This window comes from Triturus cristatus, chromosome 4_1, assembly GCF_964204655.1.
Source record: "Triturus cristatus chromosome 4_1, aTriCri1.1, whole genome shotgun sequence".
NCBI lineage: Eukaryota > Metazoa > Chordata > Amphibia > Caudata > Salamandridae > Triturus > Triturus cristatus.
Window position 1 is genome coordinate 381998016 of NC_140585.1, and position 18059 is coordinate 382016074.

At 47.4% G+C, this 18059-nt stretch overlaps 1 protein-coding gene and 1 long non-coding RNA gene across 3 annotated transcripts in view; one reads left to right on the forward strand and one right to left on the reverse strand.

Annotated features, from left to right (window-relative positions):
• The window catches only part of LOC146854984 (uncharacterized), a 101555-nt gene extending 101351 nt beyond the window's left edge, over nucleotides 1-204 (reverse strand). Inside the window, exon 1 of the long non-coding RNA XR_014981264.1 lies at nucleotides 68-204. This is a non-coding gene — a long non-coding RNA (uncharacterized LOC146854984). The remainder of the gene's footprint in view (nucleotides 1-67) is intronic.
• Nucleotides 205-265: 61 nt separating this feature from the next.
• KIAA0930 (KIAA0930 ortholog) overlaps nucleotides 266-18059 on the forward strand; it is a 518594-nt gene continuing 500800 nt past the window's right edge. The window contains exon 1 of one of the 2 annotated variants that reach the window (XM_085652434.1): nucleotides 266-645. In XM_085652434.1, the coding sequence (XP_085508560.1) occupies nucleotides 504-645 (142 nt within the window). In that variant the 5' untranslated portion in view covers nucleotides 266-503. The remainder of the gene's footprint in view (nucleotides 646-18059) is intronic. The other variant, XM_085652436.1, reaches the window with a different exon arrangement.

Here is an 18059-nt window from a genome sequence, read left to right on the forward strand (position 1 = left end):
TGGTTGTAATCGTAGAATGTGGCATGCAGCAGAAAATGCGTTAAGCGATGCGCTTTCCAATACTCACGCTTTACGACAAAGTATTATTAAACAAGCCTTGTAGTCTGTTTGTATCACACAAAATCGTGTTAGCACTCCTTCCATGATGGCCGACGTCTTAGCACAGGTGCCGACCCGAACGTTAGGGTCTCGTTTATTTATCAGCTCTTTCGCCCTACTCCTTTGCCTGTGGTGTGAACAATGAGACCTCACCCAGTCGTTCATAGAAGTAGAAGGAGGACTGAATTGTGCCATCCTCTCTGGGCGGCTCGTGTTCATCTCTACTGGTGTATACCCTGGGAGGCGGAAGTGAGAACTGACAGCGGCTCCCTGGCTCTAGACCTGCCGCTGTTGGCTGCAGGAGTCTATCTGGGAGATCACCTAACGGGAAGATGAGCCGAGCCCGCTGGGCAAAGCCACGGCCTCTTTCGCACTGACATGCTCTCACCTCTGGCGGCAGCACCATGACATCTGTCCGGAGCCTCAACCGGGTTGGGTTGCGGGAGGATGAGAACGGGGAAGTGGATGTATCCCTCCAGCAAATGATATCTGCTATCGTGGAGGAGAGGAACCGCAGCAACATCCGACACGAGATCAGCGGGCTTGGTAAGAGACTTTTGAGAGAGTGACATCATTAAAGAGGGACTGTTGTGTTCTGAGATAGTGAATAACGAGATAGTGACTGTTGACAGATCCTCGGTGTGAGGGACAGCGAAAGGTTCCTGTGTGACGAAAGAGAGAGTGACTTCCTATAGAGTGAATGCTGCAAGACGGGCAAAGTGACTGCCGAGTGACTTATTGTTAGACAAGTGAGTGCTGGGAAAGTGACTGGCATGAGACGATGGTATTTAGTGAGCATAACTAAACAGAGTAACTACTAAAAGAGTTACGATTGAGAGACCATGTGTGGGTGAATGTTGCGGGACAAGCCGATCAACAAAGTGACGGCTCGGGGAGTGAATGCTGCCAGTTCAGGATCTCGTCTCGTGACTGCTGTGTGACTGCTAACTGGTGAACAGCTAGAGTACTGACTGAAGGAGTGCTCCTTTAGAGAGTGGAATCCTCGGTGGCTGATTATTAGAAGATGCGGTGGATATTAGTTATTGACTAGTGAGACAGAGTTGATGCTTTAAAAAAATATATTTATTGGATGAGTGACTGCAAGGACAGTTCGTTCTTGTAGAGTAGCAATCCATTTTTAAAACACTGTTTTATTGATTTCGTAGGTAGATGTCACATCACACGGAATACTGGACCAGAGTAAAAGCAACTTATTTGTCTAATTCGAGCAAAATGATGAGTGTAATAACATTCACCGTAGTCGCTTATGATTTTACCTTTTTGGGGGCATTGATAGGCAATTCTCTGTACTCTGGCTACACCCAATAACACATATCTTTTACGGGAATATCCGTAGAAAGCCGTGGACCACCCAGCATTGCTTGTGAAAGCAGAGGTCTGAAAGAGGGATAGACATCCTTAACAGTAATTGCGGAAACGTCTAAATATGGTTCTGGTGATGTGCGCTCACCTACTATTGTGGCAAAGAATGTGTGCCACATCAAGTGGATCAGTTCTGGTGAGTGGCCTTGCTAATTATGTGTATCCTCCGGGGCAGAAGGCATGAGCGACCATTCTATATCATAGTCCTGTGGCAACAGATTGCCCAACCGACCTGTCTGTGCACATCAGGGCGGGGGGTGTTGCACATTGCGTAATATTTTTCCTAGGCTCTCAGTATGCCTTAATCCCTGTAGAAGGCTCTCCGCCCAGCAGCCGATACACCATCATGTTTTGTGTGTTTCGTATTTAGTTTTTTTCAGAGTCGACTTGTATGAGGTAGAAACAGGTTGGTCTGTATAATAGCAGTGAAAAGAATGACGGGCTGGACAGTCCATGTGTGAAATTTAGTCTCTGGAGTGTCTGTTGTGTTAGTGGTTTAAAGTCGAGTTGTCTGTTTACCGAGACGAGAAGCTGTAGTTACTGTTTGAAACCCGTCTTTAAACGTGGGCGTGGGTGGGTGATACATTATTTAATGTATGACACACTGTTTATTTTATTACTTTTCTAGACACAAATCTGATGTACGGTACATGATACATGTCCATAAAGAAATGCACCTTTTCGTCTGGTTCGCAGTGACCAGGTGGCAGAAAAAAGGCATCATTTTAGTGGTAGCCCATATATATTCCATGTATGGGAAAGCCGAGATTTCGTTGGTGTTCTGTACCATGGTTGTGAGCAGTTTTTAACAACACGGTAATTGCATTTCCTTTGAACTCCCTTTCTGTCGAGCAACAGAAGCAAACGATGTTTAAACTGCTGTGTGCTAAACCTGAAATCCTCTCCTGAATGCACCATATTATATTTAATGTGGTGTTTCCCACGCCTCACCTTTAATCAGTTTACTAGAAACTTTGTGCGAGTGCTGTGATTGGGTAATCCGCATCGGTGTAATGGGTTACATCGCATTTGTTTCTGTTGGTACAATGTGCATACAGTGTACACTGGAAATCCTCAGAGTTGATGCGCTGCGATGTTGAGGGGATTCTCTACTGTGATTTCTGTGCTTTGTTTTAAGCGTGAGTACGCATGTCTGTCTTGTGCAATTGTTTACTACGCCTGCTTGAAATGGGACTCCGCTAACAGCACGTTACTCATCCCAGCACCATGACAAATAGGCACACGCGCTCTAATTGTGCTGCCTGGAGGACAGAGTGATGTCATTGCATCTCTGGAGGAGCACGGAGTAGCACAGCCCGTGTTCTCCGTGCGCGCCAGGCGCGTCGTTCACATAATCTGCCCGACGAGTTCTTCTTGGAAAGAACTCCTCTCGAAAAGCAAAATATGAAATGCTTCTCGATTGGGGGCTGTTTAAACACAAGGCTTGGAGATCCCAACCATTCATCACTTAGATTAAATAAATCCTTTAGAGGGCAATCGCAGTCCAGTTTTGTTTTTGTTACCAGTGTGTTACTCTGGGTAGAAATATTGATTTTAACGGAAAGCTATATCACTATCGCAAAGAACCATATAATAGCTTCCGTAGTGTTTTTCCGATTTATTCCGCTGCCCATTCAAAATATTTGCAGGGCTTTTTCTTAAAATCAGTATTTCGGTAGCTTATGTTAGTGATGTAAAACTGGATATTAACTTTCAGGCTTATAACTGAGAACATACTAGGCGATTTCTTTAGTGCCCCACAGCGAATGCAAACCATAATGTCTTAACATGTATGCTTTCAGAATTGTAATAAGGACGTTTGACACTCACTACAAAATCAGTTGTTGTTTGGCACTCAAAATATTTGCTTTTGTTATTTCTAACGTTTTATCAACTTTAAAAGGTGAAAAGCTGAGTCAGCCCCCGCTAGGGTTCATACCTGTAATGTGTAGACCCCTAGACGTAGTGCCTAGCCCATTGAACTCTTACGTGCAAACAGTGTTTCTGGTATTTGAATGGCCTGGGCCACACTCCAAAAAAAAGCACAAAATAAGCATAGTAAATCCAGCTAATAATGCTTCTGCTCTCTTGAGTGGACAGTGGAAAGATCTCGGAGACCCTGAATCCAAGCCATAAAAAGCTTTTGTCAGCTCTATTTTCATTGAGTTCAGTGTCGGCGTAGATATCACACTGCAAAGTATGCGGTTATGAGTATGAGCAATAAGGAACCTTTCATGAAAGGGACATTCCATAATTGGTAGATGAGTTAAAAAACTGGACAACAGATACAATAGGAATATATTGTTAGTGCACCTGAATGGTATGTTTTTACCATTTTCTGAAGCTTGAGACCTTCAGTTAAGTTTCAATGAAGTAGGCAGAAAGTTCCAAAGGTTAGAAACCTCACCAGTGGATTGTTGGTTCAAAGCAAGAGTTGTCTTGAATTTTGTCATTACCAGAAGTAAATAGTTTTTTGTTCCTAAGCTCTTGTTGTGCTGTATGAGTGGTTGGCACAAAGCGTGCAACCCTGGCCAAACTGGCATTACCTTGATCAAGAAGTTGAGATATGATCAGTGCATGAGCAGCAGTTTTCAGTTGCTCAGGGGTCACGAGATACTTGATTTTCTTCAGTGAGTGAAGTAGGAAGTTGACAGATTGGAGTATCCTATTGATGTGAGATGTTAATAATAAATTGTTGCCAATGCTAAATCGCAGGGATTTTACTGAAAAGGAGAATGAGGAGCAAAATCATTCAAGGCTGAGTTCAGCCAGAACAGCAGGATCAAATTATTGAACTTGGGTGTGATGAAGATGACTTCTGTTTTGTTTTTTTCCAGAGTTAGCAGAGAGAATTTTTGATCAATGGTTAGTGTAGCCTGCGGAAACCCAAAAGTTGCGATGAGAGACCACACCTGTCTTTATCAGTTTCAGACCTACCAAGCACATTAATGTATGTGTCAGGTCTGTTTCCTACAGCACACCTAAAAATTGATGAGTTTCATGTGAATGGCTGTCCACAACATAGATTCAAGGGTGATCCAGCACTCCACTTAGTCAATTCAAGATACAGTAATATAAGTGGATTGACATATTTTATATTACTGTATCTTGAATTGACTATGTGGAGTGCTGGATCGCAGTGTTTTGTTTATGATTTGTAGGATCTTTGATCCTAGGGGGGTTTAGGGGTATTGAACGTCATGATCCTTGGCACCCTTAAAAGTTGTAACACCTTTGACCTGATTGAATGATAGGTGCAATCATCTTTTGCCTCATAGCCCGTTTCTTTTGTATATTGTCATAGATTCAAGGGTGCGTCACATAAAAAACTAAACCTACATTTGTGTTGTACTTACTACAAATAGGATGAGTGGTGCTTGGATGTTCTAACGAGCTATGTAATACTGAGCATGACAACCACTTAAAAGGTGAACTCATTGTTTGTTTTGCATGTTTTGTATTCTTATAATAGATTAACACAATTTTTCTAATTTCCAGGAGACTTCTGAAAACCCATCTCTTCCCACAATTGTTTCTAAGTTAGAGTTAATGACACGCTGAGCCTTCCCACTGTGCCTAGATGTGATTTTGTATGTCGTTCTCACTTTACAGCAGCTCAATCAGCCAATAAGCTTTATATTGTCAAATAAACAGCTTTCAATGCATGCACGTGAGCTGCATCGCTCAGTAGGGTAGAACCTTATAGCTCTCAGTTGCGCTTCAGTTGCTGATTATTTTATTAAAATTAATCCACACTGGCATTGATTGGAGGGCATTTTGTTGCGAAAGTTGGACTGAATCTCTGGTGAGTGTGAGTCTTAGGACAGACCCAAGACAAATTAGATATGGGGGCTGGAAACAAGCACAGCAAAGAGGACAATGGGCTGAAAAGATGGTGCTTCTATGCTTTCATGTGTTAGATTTGTGACAATTTGAATTATTGCAACCTAAGAGGACATCATCTCCTAAGCGCTGGTGCTGATATAAGCATCCGTTCATTATTTCCTGTCGTATAATTTCAAACAGAAAATTATTAGACCTTGAAATATTCTCTACTGCTTGTATCGTCTGTGGTTTTAGTATTTATTCTAAAATGTTTTTTTCTCATGTACACCAAGTGCTCTAACTGGCTCCCTAAAGGTTAATATTTCACACACCTTCAAATTCTTAGTCTCATGAAGAAAATTCTGGCTTTTGTTTCACGTGCACTGATAGTGTGTGTAGATTCTTGTGTTGGGGGTGTGCAGACTCAGGTGACTCCCTATATCAATTAGATGGCACATAATATCCATGCCAGTTCTTATGATATGGACTCAGGTGGATCTTGCACACCAACCATCGCCACTATGAAAAGGGGCTGACCTTAAAGAAAGTAAACTTAATAAGCAGATTTGTCTTCTACAAAAGGTCATATACAGTATCAGACGTCCAGAGCATCCTCCTTATTTCTAACTCTTTCAAGCTTCTTGGCTGCATGTTATCATCCTACTTCCTTGCGTGTTTACATAGATATAACGTGTCCCAGCCAGTTAGATTTCTGAATAACTGACCTGACTGGAGGCAGTCAGCTGAGGCAGTTTACTCTACATTACTGATCTAATAAGGTATTGCTACTTGCTTATCAGGTTGTCTACTTTCGGACCCAACAACTCCCCTTGGGGCACCAACAGGTGACCCACCGAATTGGGATCCACCCCGGCTCCCACCCAGCGTGGTAGATCCATGAAACTTGGGCATCATCCTGGACACCAAACTCTCCCTCAGTCACCAAATCAACGCTGTCACATCCGTCTGCTTCAGCATCCTCTGCATGCTCAGAAAGATCATCAAATGGCTCCCCCTGTACACCAGAAAGACAGTCCCCTAGACTTTGATCACAAGCAGGTTAGACTATGGAAACGCCCTCTACTGCAGAGTACCCGTCCACAGGGCCGGACTGGCTGCAGCGAGCACCGGGCGTTTTCCCGGTGGGCTGCCAGGGTCGGGGGCCCAGTTTTGGGCCCCTGGGGGGCTGTTTTTGTTACCAGGGACCTACAATATCGGCCCCCTGTAACAAAATCATCCGAAAGATTCAGCCTCACACCTCCCCCGGGGGGCTGACCGAGCAGTTTGCCAGGGCCGGTTTCGATTCCCAGTCTGGCCCTGCACGTCCACCTCACTCACAAGCATCAAACCTTCCAAAACGCAGGTGCAAGACTGGTTCTCAACCGACCCCACCGCACCCACATCACGCCTCACCTCTGGGACCTCCACTGGCTCACCGTCCAGAAATACTGCCACTCCAAGATACTCACCCTTGCCTACAAAGCGCTGCATCAGAATGGACCCGTCTACCTCAACCGGCGTCTGCACTTCAATCAGCCAACCTGCAACCTCTGATTTGCCTTGCTGTCACTCGCACACATTCCACGCATCCGTAGAAGTAGAGCAGGAGGCTGTTCATTGACCTAGCTAGCAGCAAAGACCAGGACTGCACTCCCCGGGGCATCCAAACCGCTGCCCAGCTCAAAATATTTTGCAAGAAACTGAAGACTTGGCTCTTCGACTGATGATCCGGACCTTCCGCACCTACTTAGTGCCTAGAGACCCTCATGGGTGATTAGTCTGTGCTGTACAAATCCATTTATATAACATTTTATTTGTAATTTGCTCATAGGTAAGCCACAATGGATCATTACTGGCGTAGTGGAGCCAGACCGGGCCGGACTTGTCCTGTAGAACACCCAATGCGACAACACAGTGATTGTCCAAATACACAAAAGAAGTATTATGAAATAAAACAACATATACTTGTAACTCTTATACAGACAACAAAACAGCAGCAAAATAAGCTATGCAGTATTGTACCATGATGAAAGACCCTCTCGCCCACCCCCGCCCACAAAAAAGGAGGAGGTGAAAATGGATAAACTACAAATTACAAGATGGGAACAAGGGGAACAGAGGGTCAGTCATGGGGAGGAAGGGAGGGGAGGAAAATGGGCACAACAGCCCTCAACCCGCCATCACTGCCACTTCGAAACACACACAGTTGTAATGGCTCATCCAGCCCAGTTTCCAAAACAGCGTTCAAACCATCCATGAGAGACTGCGCCAGCTCCGAATCTGGGACTAAAGGCAGTGAGGGGGCCACCCGCCAGCAGAAGTAAGCTGGTAGTCAGAAAAGTCACTGCCCTGAACTTTAAATCCTTAAAAATCAGTTCCGGGCCGCCACCACTGTAAACCCAAGATTTGCACAAGATGTGTACAGAAATTCCATGTCACTACAGAGGGTACACTTGGTGCACCCTCATAGGTTACAGAAGAGGTTCTGGGCCTTGGCTTTACCCTTGACAGGCCTAGGCACACATGACAGATTAGCATGCTGGCTGGGCCCCACAAAAAGTCAGAATACCAGAGTCGCTTGCAGTCGGACACTCAGGGCAGGTTTGCACAGGGCAGGTTTGCACATCCTTATACCATGCAGGGGACATTCTGGTCCCAACATATGTCCTGTCACGTAGGTACAGATTAAATCACAAATGTAATAGTATTATTATTTATCATTTTAATCCGTAATGGCCTTTTCGGTTATAATTACGCAGTAGGAAAATAAATAATTACCAGCTTGAACAAATTGCACCCCAGTGGTACATACCCCAAGCATATTCATAATTTTGCTTCGAAGAGGGAGAAAAAAAAAATATTATTGAGGCCTCTTTTTCTCTTGGTTATTCTATTCATCTGCCTAGTCATCCTTGGCTCATTCTCTACCCCAGTATGTCTTTTTAAAAATTTTGGATTCAGATTTTACTCAGAACTGCTGTGTGAGACTCCGAGCAATACCTTTGGTAAGTGCGTGGCCCACCACCTTAGTTTTCACCTAGATCACTCTCCTGAACTTGCCCTTTTTAGTTTCTAATTTTCCACTTGAGACATGTCAAGCTGAACTTTTTTAAATCCGTGTTCTTATAGATCGTTCTGCTGCATTTTTTATAAACCACATTTTATTGAGCTTTATGAGGAAAAGGAAGCAAACCACAACCAAGGCAGTGCAAAAAAAGTCACAACAAGCATATGTTGGGAATCACATGTTCAGTTAACATATCGTGCCTTGTAACTCATAGTAGTCCAACCATTTCCCCCAGATCTTTTTATATTTATGTGGGCACCAACGTGCCGCATAGATTGGTTCCTCCAGTTTTACATGCTGCCACCATGAGCAGGGTCACTAAACTCCACAGTCTAGCTATGTCCATATTGGCGATCAGTGTCCCCAGGCCCACAAGCAGGTGGTCGCTTCTGATGTCCCTCAGATCTTTCAACAGACCAAGGAGGGTAATACAGGAAGATAGGTCAATAGGCCAATGCAGTGCTAGGGCCAGTGCTTGAAAGATAGCGGACCATTATCTCCCAATCACTGGGCAAGACCTGGTCACATGGAAGAAGTCTGCTGCTTCCGTATTGCACGTTGCGCAGGTGGATGATTGCCATTGGCCTTTCCTCCAAATCTTCACCATTGTCAGGTATGTGGTATGAAAGAAATTCTACTGGATCAGGCGGATCCTAGACAATGTCACCAATTCCCTAGGTGCCATGAGTGCTTCCCTCCATTCAGTATGTTCCAAGGGACCAACCCATGTTCCAAGCGGGCACTCGGAGTAGTAAATAAGTCAGGTGAGTTAATGGTGAGGGAGCGGTAAACACAAGAAATACCCCCCTGTCCCAGGGGACCCTTGAGCAAATTGGCCGCTAGAGGGCTGAACTCGGTAGCCTCCCCGATTGACTCTCGGTGAGAAGCCAGGGCATGATGGAGTTATAGGAACCTATAAATTTGGGACTGGTGTAAGCTGAAGTCTGCCTGCAGGTCCTGAAAGGATCTCATGCATGTTCTCTGCCAAACATCATCTAGTCTGGGGATGCCTATGAGGTCCCATGAACCAAACCCCGCTAACTTAGCCACCTGGCCCAGGCAGGTGCTACTACAAAGGGGCTGGGGGGGAGGGAGGGGCTGCACCGTAATATTGCTCACGCACCCGGTCCAGTGCAGTGCCAATCTCCATGACAGGAACACGCTTCTAGTGAGGTCAAGGAGGGCGTGGAGTATGGGAGTGCCATAAAGTCTATCTACTGTTTTATCCCAGTCCATAGACATAAGTCCAACCTTGTAGGTCAGGTCATCCTGGCCTCCATGCATTCAGTCGATAATGACTAGCTTCTGAGAGGCCCAATAGTTTATATGCAGGTCTTCCCCCGCCATGCAAAGGTAGATAGTATACATTTCCCAAATGTGATGCGTGATACCTGATTGGCTCAAAGGAGTGCTCTCTGGAATGTATCCCTGTGAACCAGTGTTTGAGAAGGGGGTGTGGAAAGTTCTGCAGGACATATAAAAAAACCGCAGTAGGATCATCATCTTGAAGAGAGCTACCATCTCCAATATATTAAGTGGCAGGCCTGTCCAGGTCTTTCCGCATCTTATGAATCCATGGAGTCAGGTTAAGTGACCAAGTGAGTGTTGGAAGCAGGGATATGTAAATGCCTATGTAAAGGAAGCTCTGTCTGTGGAGCAGTATATGAGTGAGCCATATCGTATCTGTCGGTGCCCCAGTTAAGGGAACCAGAAGTGATTTTGGCCAAATAACAAGCAGTCCTGAAGCCCGCCCATATTGAGCTAACATATGAAGTAGTGTCTGTGTTCCCCAGGTTGAAGAAAAAGAGCAGGACATCATCTGCATATAACACTATCCGATCTTATATGTCTTTCACCCGCATCGGAATCCCTGGACCTGTGCATCACTCCGCACACAAGACGCCAGCGGCACCATTGCCAGAGCGGAAAGAAGGGGCGACAGAGGGCACCTTTGTCTGGTACCACATTGTATCAAAAAAGTCTGTGACAATACCCCATTGACCCACACCTCTGCAATCGGGCTGGCATATAGCGATCGAACATATGATACAAAACGAGGTTCAAATCCATGGAATGGGCGCAAATCCTGTTCCAGTTCAGCCAACACACCTTGCAAGCAGAACCAGATGAGGCCCCCCATACCCAACCAACTACTGCCACACCAGCTGGCAGGCGTGTCGAGCTCGAGCGCCTACCTGTTGCTGATTCTCCCCCATGGCCCACGCTGTAGAGCACAACCCGAGAACCTAAGAAAGATATTAATCAAAACCCCCCGCCCGCATCAATAACCGTCAGCCACCCGACTAGCCCCATACACCGGCTCAGGGGACCTACTGACCCCCTTCCCGTCTGCACACGCACCCCTTCTCCCCGCTGATCCCGCACCAGTACCCCAGTTCAGCTCACTGGTTTTTAGTTTAGGATGCAAACCAGTTGATCAGACAACACCGTTGAGGGACAGGGATCGTTACCTTTCCACTAGAGTAGCAGGCCCAAAGCTCCCATGAGAACTAAGGGGCAGACGTAGCTCTGTCACCAAGATTTTGATTAGCAACCAAATCCCAGGACCCATAAGTCTCACACTGATAACTTCAACCTATGCATAATTTTGGGATTGTATTGATATTGTATGACAGCTATGAGAGACATCTACGTATGTACACCTGACTGTCAAAAACATTTCTCAGTCTACCTATGCATGTACCTTGAGATCGGAACCACTTTCCATGATTCACTGTATCTGAAATGCTAAAATTCAATAAAAAAAATTTAAACAAAAAAAAACGAGGTTCAAAGCCAAAGCACCTCAAGGTATCCCACAGAGAGTCGCAGGGAATCCAAAGCTTTTTTGAAATCAATAAGTAAGAAGGCCTCAGACCCAGTGAGCTACTGCCGATACACCATGGCTGCCTACACCCTACAGATGCCGTGTCGGGTGCTGTGCTGGGGCAGCCACATTGGTTTAAGTGAATCAGCTAGCTTGTGGATGACCCTTAGAAGTCTATTGGCCAGTACCTTGGTGTATATTTTGAGTTCACTATTGATGAGGGAGATCGGACGGTTGGACGCACAGTCCTCAGGGGCGTGTCCCGGTTTGTGGAGAACCCCTATAATCTCCACATTAAGTCATTCAGCATGTGGCTTTTTGCTATAGCTTCGTGGTATTGGGCCAGCAACTGGGGAAGGAGGGGCCTGTGGAGGTTTTGGTAGTATTCAACTGGTAATACGTCAGGGCGTTTTACCAAGCTTCATTTTGGAAAGAGACGCATTTATTTCTTCAAGCGTAATCGGTTGCTCTAGTTCATCTCAGTCATGTGATGGTAAGATAGAAAGTGGTAAATCCACTATCAGTTGAGCGGAAAACTCTCTTGGTGCCCTCATGTGTTTAGCATATAGGGAGCAATAGTATTCCACAAATGCTGACGTGATTGCACTAGTGTCCTCGATTTTCGATTGGGCCGTATCCACAATGTATGGTATCACCCTTGCCACTATGTTGTGTGTGGTTAACCAATAGAGCAATTTGCTTGATTTGTCCCACCACCCGTAGACCTTGCTTTGGAATACGATCTAGATAAGCCGAGCCTCTTTGATTCAAAGTTACCTCAGTGATGCTCTGTCAATCCCCAGCTGCATGGACTTAGTTTCTTTGTCTCTTGTTTGCTCTTCCACACGAACAAAACTAGCCTCCAGTTCCCACACCTGGTATTGTTTTTGCCTTCTTTGGCTCCGAGGTGTGAACAAGCAATTCCCCGCATGTAGGCTTGGCCAGACACCCACAGGGTCCCGGGTGACTCCACAGAGCCTCTTTGAGGGCGAGGTAGGCATTTGTTCCTGTGAAAGGAAGTCTGTGATCTTGGGGCCCATCGGGCAAAAGGCATAAAATGCCATACGGACGTTTGGAGGGCTGAGTCCCCTCAATCCAGATGAGCATTGGGGAGTTGTCAGAAATCCCCTGGTGGACGATGTAGGCAGCTGTGTTGTGGAGCAAGTCCGTGGCAGGCGCGAGGAATACGTGAAACGGGGACCTGGGCTTGTGTGTCGCTGATGTGTGATTGTATGCCAATGTTTCTGGGTTCCAAACCTACCAAGCATTGCAGAGCCCAATACTAGACATCCAGTCTTTCAGCCATAGCGTTGGTGGATGGCCAGGGAATCCTCTTGTAGAGCATTCTTTGCATGCGGACATCACCATGTTAAAGTCTCCTACCACCACTGTAATGTCCAGTGGGAATTCTAGTAGTGTGGTCTTTACTATTTCAAGGATGGGCCCAAGCAATTGAAGGGAACATACACACATACCAGGTGTTTTAATATTCCTCACACTAGGTTTTGGTTAAATTATTGAAGATTAACACTGGAACGGCTCTCGAGGCGGTGCTTCCTACTCCAAGCAGCAAACAACTGCAAGTCTGAGAATGCCTCATCGAGGACCATCTTAAAGACCATGGAATACTCAGGCACACGTGAAGCGAAGGCCTCACTAGCCTCAACATAGATTACAACACATCCCTTTTCTTTACACATTAAGCAAAAGCATAGTGTTACATTGCAAAACACTATTACTCTATTAATGTTCTATCTATAGACTAAGAAGATGTAAAAAACCAAATAGGAATTCACAGAAAACATGCCTAATACCTTTTACCTTAAAAAAAACAAGTAAAATGCACTAAGAACATTTAAAAAAAAAAAAGGGTTTCTACCTTAATCATGTACATAAAATGCTAAATCATTGGATATAATCTAACAAGTAAGCTGGTTGTCTTCTTGGTCTGGGAATCCTACTTTTACTACATCTATGTATGGTAGATGCTCTGCTTTTACAAACATGCATGCTACCGACGCCATCTTCACCCACTCCAGAAGAAATTTCATGTTCCCTCCCCTGTTACATGGCTTCGTCCAACATAAACATGAACCCATGCAACTGTCATTGTCTCCACCATCTTCATCACACCTTTGTCCACCATTTTTTGGCCACCCTTCTCAAATTTCAGCGGTCACCATTAGACAACACAACATGCCACCTGTGTACATCTTTGACTTTTTTTTTTTTTTTCTTTTCTCTCTTTTTTTTTTTTTGAAAAACCTTTATTGATTCTTCAGAATGTACACCGCTATTCAGCCAACAACCCGGAGGCAGGCAGCTTGAGTACAAAGCGGCGACCCGCTTGAGCTGATCTATGTCGTACATTGAAGCGGAGTGTCCAAAGCAGTGTATTACGTATTTTGCAACAACAACAATAATAACAGTAGCCGAGGAATAACAACATACTGAAATGACCAATACCTCAACCCTCACCGCCCTGTGTCCGTGTGGCATGTCTCGGTATATCGTAGCTTAGCCGCTAGAGCCTCTGCGACGAAGATAGCTTCCCCCCTCTCTCGCACTTCCCCCGACACAAACCACCAGCACTGAGGCACCGCCGTACCACTCAACACGCGCACTTCCTCAGTCACTTCCCGTCCCTCCCGCCCCTGCCAGCCAGTCCACCAATGGTTGCCATATGTCCACTGGTCGCGTACGCTGCGGCATCTGGTCCCAGTAAGCGGTGAGTTGCTCCTTACAGTATACCGCCGATTTCACCCAGCCCGAGGCTGTAGGCGGGGCCCGCTTCTTCCAGTGTATCACCAATTGACGCTTGGCAAGCAACAGAAGGAGGGCCACAAGTCGTCGCGACGTCCTGGGTATATTTTTAACAAATCCCAGGAGGGCCACCAGTGGATCCGGAGCAATACCCATACCCACTATCTCCCGCAAGCCAGAAAAGACTGCTTCCCAGAACCTATGTATGGCTGCGCAGGTCCACGCAAGGTGGTAGAACGTCGCATCCCCGCCGCCACACCTCCAACACTGCGCGTCAGCTCGCAGTCCCATTTTAAAAAGTTGCACGGGCGTGCGGTATGTCCTGTGCAAATAGTTGAAGTGAATCAGCCGCAGTCTATAGTTAGGTGACAGTTGCTCGAGCTCGGAGCAACAAAATTCCCATTGCTTGTCTGTGATTTGTATGCCTGCGTCATCCTCCCACAGTGCTCTGGAGTCTACGTGCGCGACGGGTGTTGTATTTTGTGTAGCCCTATAGATGCGGGTAATTAGTTTACGCGGGGAAGAGTTCGACAGGATGGATTCCAAGGCCGCCAGCGTCGGCGGGGCCTCTGGGAACATAGGGTACCTATGTTTGCAGGCCGACCGCAACTGATAGTACAGTAGCAATTCCGATGCCGACGGTTCGGGCGTTGCAGCCAAAGTCTGCACGTCTAGGAAAGTGTCGTCCGGGTACAAGTCCCCCGCCATCTTCAGGCCGCAAGCATGGGCCCGTCGCACCACCGCCTCGTCCGTCAGCGGACCCAGCAGGGGGTTGCCAGCCAATGGCATACTTGGGGCATATAAGGCTGACACTCCCGCACGTCTCGCAATGCTCGACCAAGCCCATCTCACCATCTCCACAGTGTCAATGTCTTGCCGAGGTCGTTTATATCTCTGATACACCGCTGTCCGCAGTGGGCAGGGTGCCGCTACGTCCGTTTCTATCGCCACATGTGGTTGGTAAGGGATTGGGTGATGCCAATAATGCAAGTATTGTGCTGCGCGCTGTAGGCATACAGCTCAAAGTCCGGGGCAGCTAGGCCCCCCTGCCGGAAGGGGAGTGTAAGGAGGTTCCATGCGACTCTAGGTTGCTTGCCTGCCCAAACTAGTTCGATCATGGCCGAGCGGAGCCGGCGAAAGAACGCCTTTGTTAGTGGCAAAGGGATATTGACGAATAGGTATAGGAATTTAGGCACTACGACCATTTTGGCGATAGCAATGCGGCCTAACAAAGAGAGCGCCAGTGTTTTCCATCTCTTCACTTTGCTCTCCAGCCACTCCATGGTTACTCCATAATTTGACAGCCATACGTCCTGGACTGAGCGGCTCATCTGTATACCCAGATATTTAACCTCGTCCGCGACCCACGTGATCGGATATTCAGTGTGACACTCGGCCGTGCCATCCGTCAATGGCAACATCACCGACTTCGCCCAATTGATGTCGATGCCGGTTAGGCCACTGTAACGTATCATCTCCCTCATCAACGGGTCAAAGTTTTCAGACGGGTTCATCATATAGATGGTAATATCGTCAGCATACATTGATATAAGTAGACCGCGCGATGTAAATCCGATGCTACGCTGGGTATGGTGTTGTCTCATGCGAGCTGCCAGTGGCTCCGTAGCAATAGCAAAGAGTAGCGGCGAGAGAGGGCATCCCTGCCGAGTTCCTCTAGTTATGGGGATAGGTTCAGACGTCTGACCATTCACACGCACCCTGGCCGTCGGGTCATTGTAAAGTATGCCAATGCGCCTGGAAAATGGCAGGCTGAACCCCATGCGGGTAAACAGCGTCCGCAAGAACTTCCACTCAAGAGAGTCAAAGGCCTTGGTTGCATCCAGTAATGCCGCCGCGGCCTGCACCTTGGGGTCTAGATAGTGCAGGAGCCCAAACAACACCCGTAGGTTATGTGAGGTGGACCTCCCCATTACAAAGCCCGATTGATCGGTGAGCGCTATCTGCGGCATCATGAATTTTAAGCGATCTGAGAGCAATTTCGCGTAAATTTTGGCGTCAAGGTTGATTAGAGAAAGTGGACGATAGGAGTCCGGGTTTATAGGGTCTTTTCCAGGTTTTAGTAACGTGATAATCAACGCTTCACGCATTGACTGGGGGAGGATGCCTGTTTCCATCGCCTCCTCATATGTCTTGTGTAGTCTCGGAACCAGGATGTCTGCATACTCTTTATAGAAGGCCGCCGTCAGCCCGTCAGGGCCCGGCGCCTTGCAAGGCGGCAAACTGGCTATAATCGCCCGTATGTCGTCCGGTCCAAACGGTAAATCCATATACTGTCTGGCACTATCATTGAACCATGCCAAAGCTATGGTATCAAGGTAGTCGGAGAGCACCTCATCTTCTGGCGATACCCTCGAGGTGTATAATTCCTTATAGTAGTCTGTCATAGCGGCTAGTATATCCGGCGGCTCCCTCACAATTCTGCCCTCCGCGCTCTGCAGTGCCAGGATATGATCCGATCCCCGCGGCGCTCGCAGCAAGTTCGCTAGCGTGCGGCCGGAACGATCACCTTCACCATACCGTCTGGCCTGACAGTCTTTAGACAAATAAGCGACTTCTCTGTCCGCCTCCTCCTGATACCTAGTAAGCTTTGAACGAAACGCAGCACGGACACTATCCGACGGCGCAGTAAGCAATGCAGTCTCAAGTTGCGCAAGCTCAGTTTCTAACGTGCGCAATGTGTTTCTGATGGATCGCAGGACACCTGTTTTTAGCGACATGCAGTACCCTCTCGTCACTACCTTACATGCCTCCCACAGCGTGCCCGGGGATTTTACCGTGCACTCATTAATGTCGAAGTACTCCTCCAGCTTTTCGCGGAGTTCCTGTTGAAATACCTGGTCTCGCAGCGCCCGGGAGGGAAACCGCCAGCTGAACGGTTGAACATATGGCCCGGGGGTGGACATGGTCAGGCATACCGGGGCATGGTCGGACAGTGAACGCGGCAGATGCTCCACCTCCAGTACTGAGGTGTGTAAATCTCTAGATAGCAGCCAGAAGTCCAGCCTGGACCAGGCAGCTCTATGCATGGTTACGCATGTCCCCACGCGGTCCCCAGGGTGCAGTAGCCTCCAGGAGTCCACCAACTCCTCATCTCGTACAATACAACCCAGCGCCTCCGACGCTCTAGGATGATGCTCCCTGGCTACGCCCTGTCTATCCATAGTGTCCGATAAAACAACATTGAAGTCCCCCCCCCCCACAGTAAGGGCGCCGGGCCACGAGTCTGCACCTTATGCCACAAATTCCAATAGAAGTCTGGGTTATCGTCATTCGGCCCGTACACATTCACCAGCACCATTCGCACGCCGCATAGCGACCCCACCAGTATTATATATCTGCCCTCAGTGTCCCTGAGTTCCTCGTGCGTGGTCCAATGAAGACCTTTCCTAATAAGTATCGCCACACCTCTGGAGTACTGCGAATACGAAGCGTGTGCTATCACTCCCCATCTATTACGCCTGAGCCGCTGCACAGCATTGGAGGTCAAGTGGGTCTCCTGCAGGAGGCAGATGTCAATGTCCTTCCGTAATAAGTAGGCTTGCACCAACCTGGCCTTACGGCCGTCATTCATACCACGCACATTCCAAGTAAGGCACTTTATGTTCTGCACGGCTACGGAGGCGCAAAAAAACAGCAGCCCATTTCCATTCAGCGCTCCACATGCATACACCCAACCAGAGTGCGTTTCAGAACCGATCAACCCGCCCGGCCACCCGCCACTGGAGTGTACACAGCTCAGCGAGCAAGGCAGCGGACCACACGGCAGTGAATACATTACAGTAGTGCGGCCATCCCATCTGTTCGTTTCCTCAGACCCTACGCTACAAAACCAGCTAACAACAAAAACAACCCCCAAACTCACAATATCAGCGTCCCCACCCGCTCCAACCCCCCAATCAGGTTGTGCTAAATACCCCCAGGTCACCCCCCTACCCTTGAAACCGTAACTAAAGTCATTGGTAGCAACCAGTGAGTGGGAAACATCCCTTGAGGCGCGCAGAGTGGCTACCTACTAACCCTGTACTCGTGACAGGGCGATCGAGCTCTGGCTCTGCGTGCCGGCTCGAGGACCCC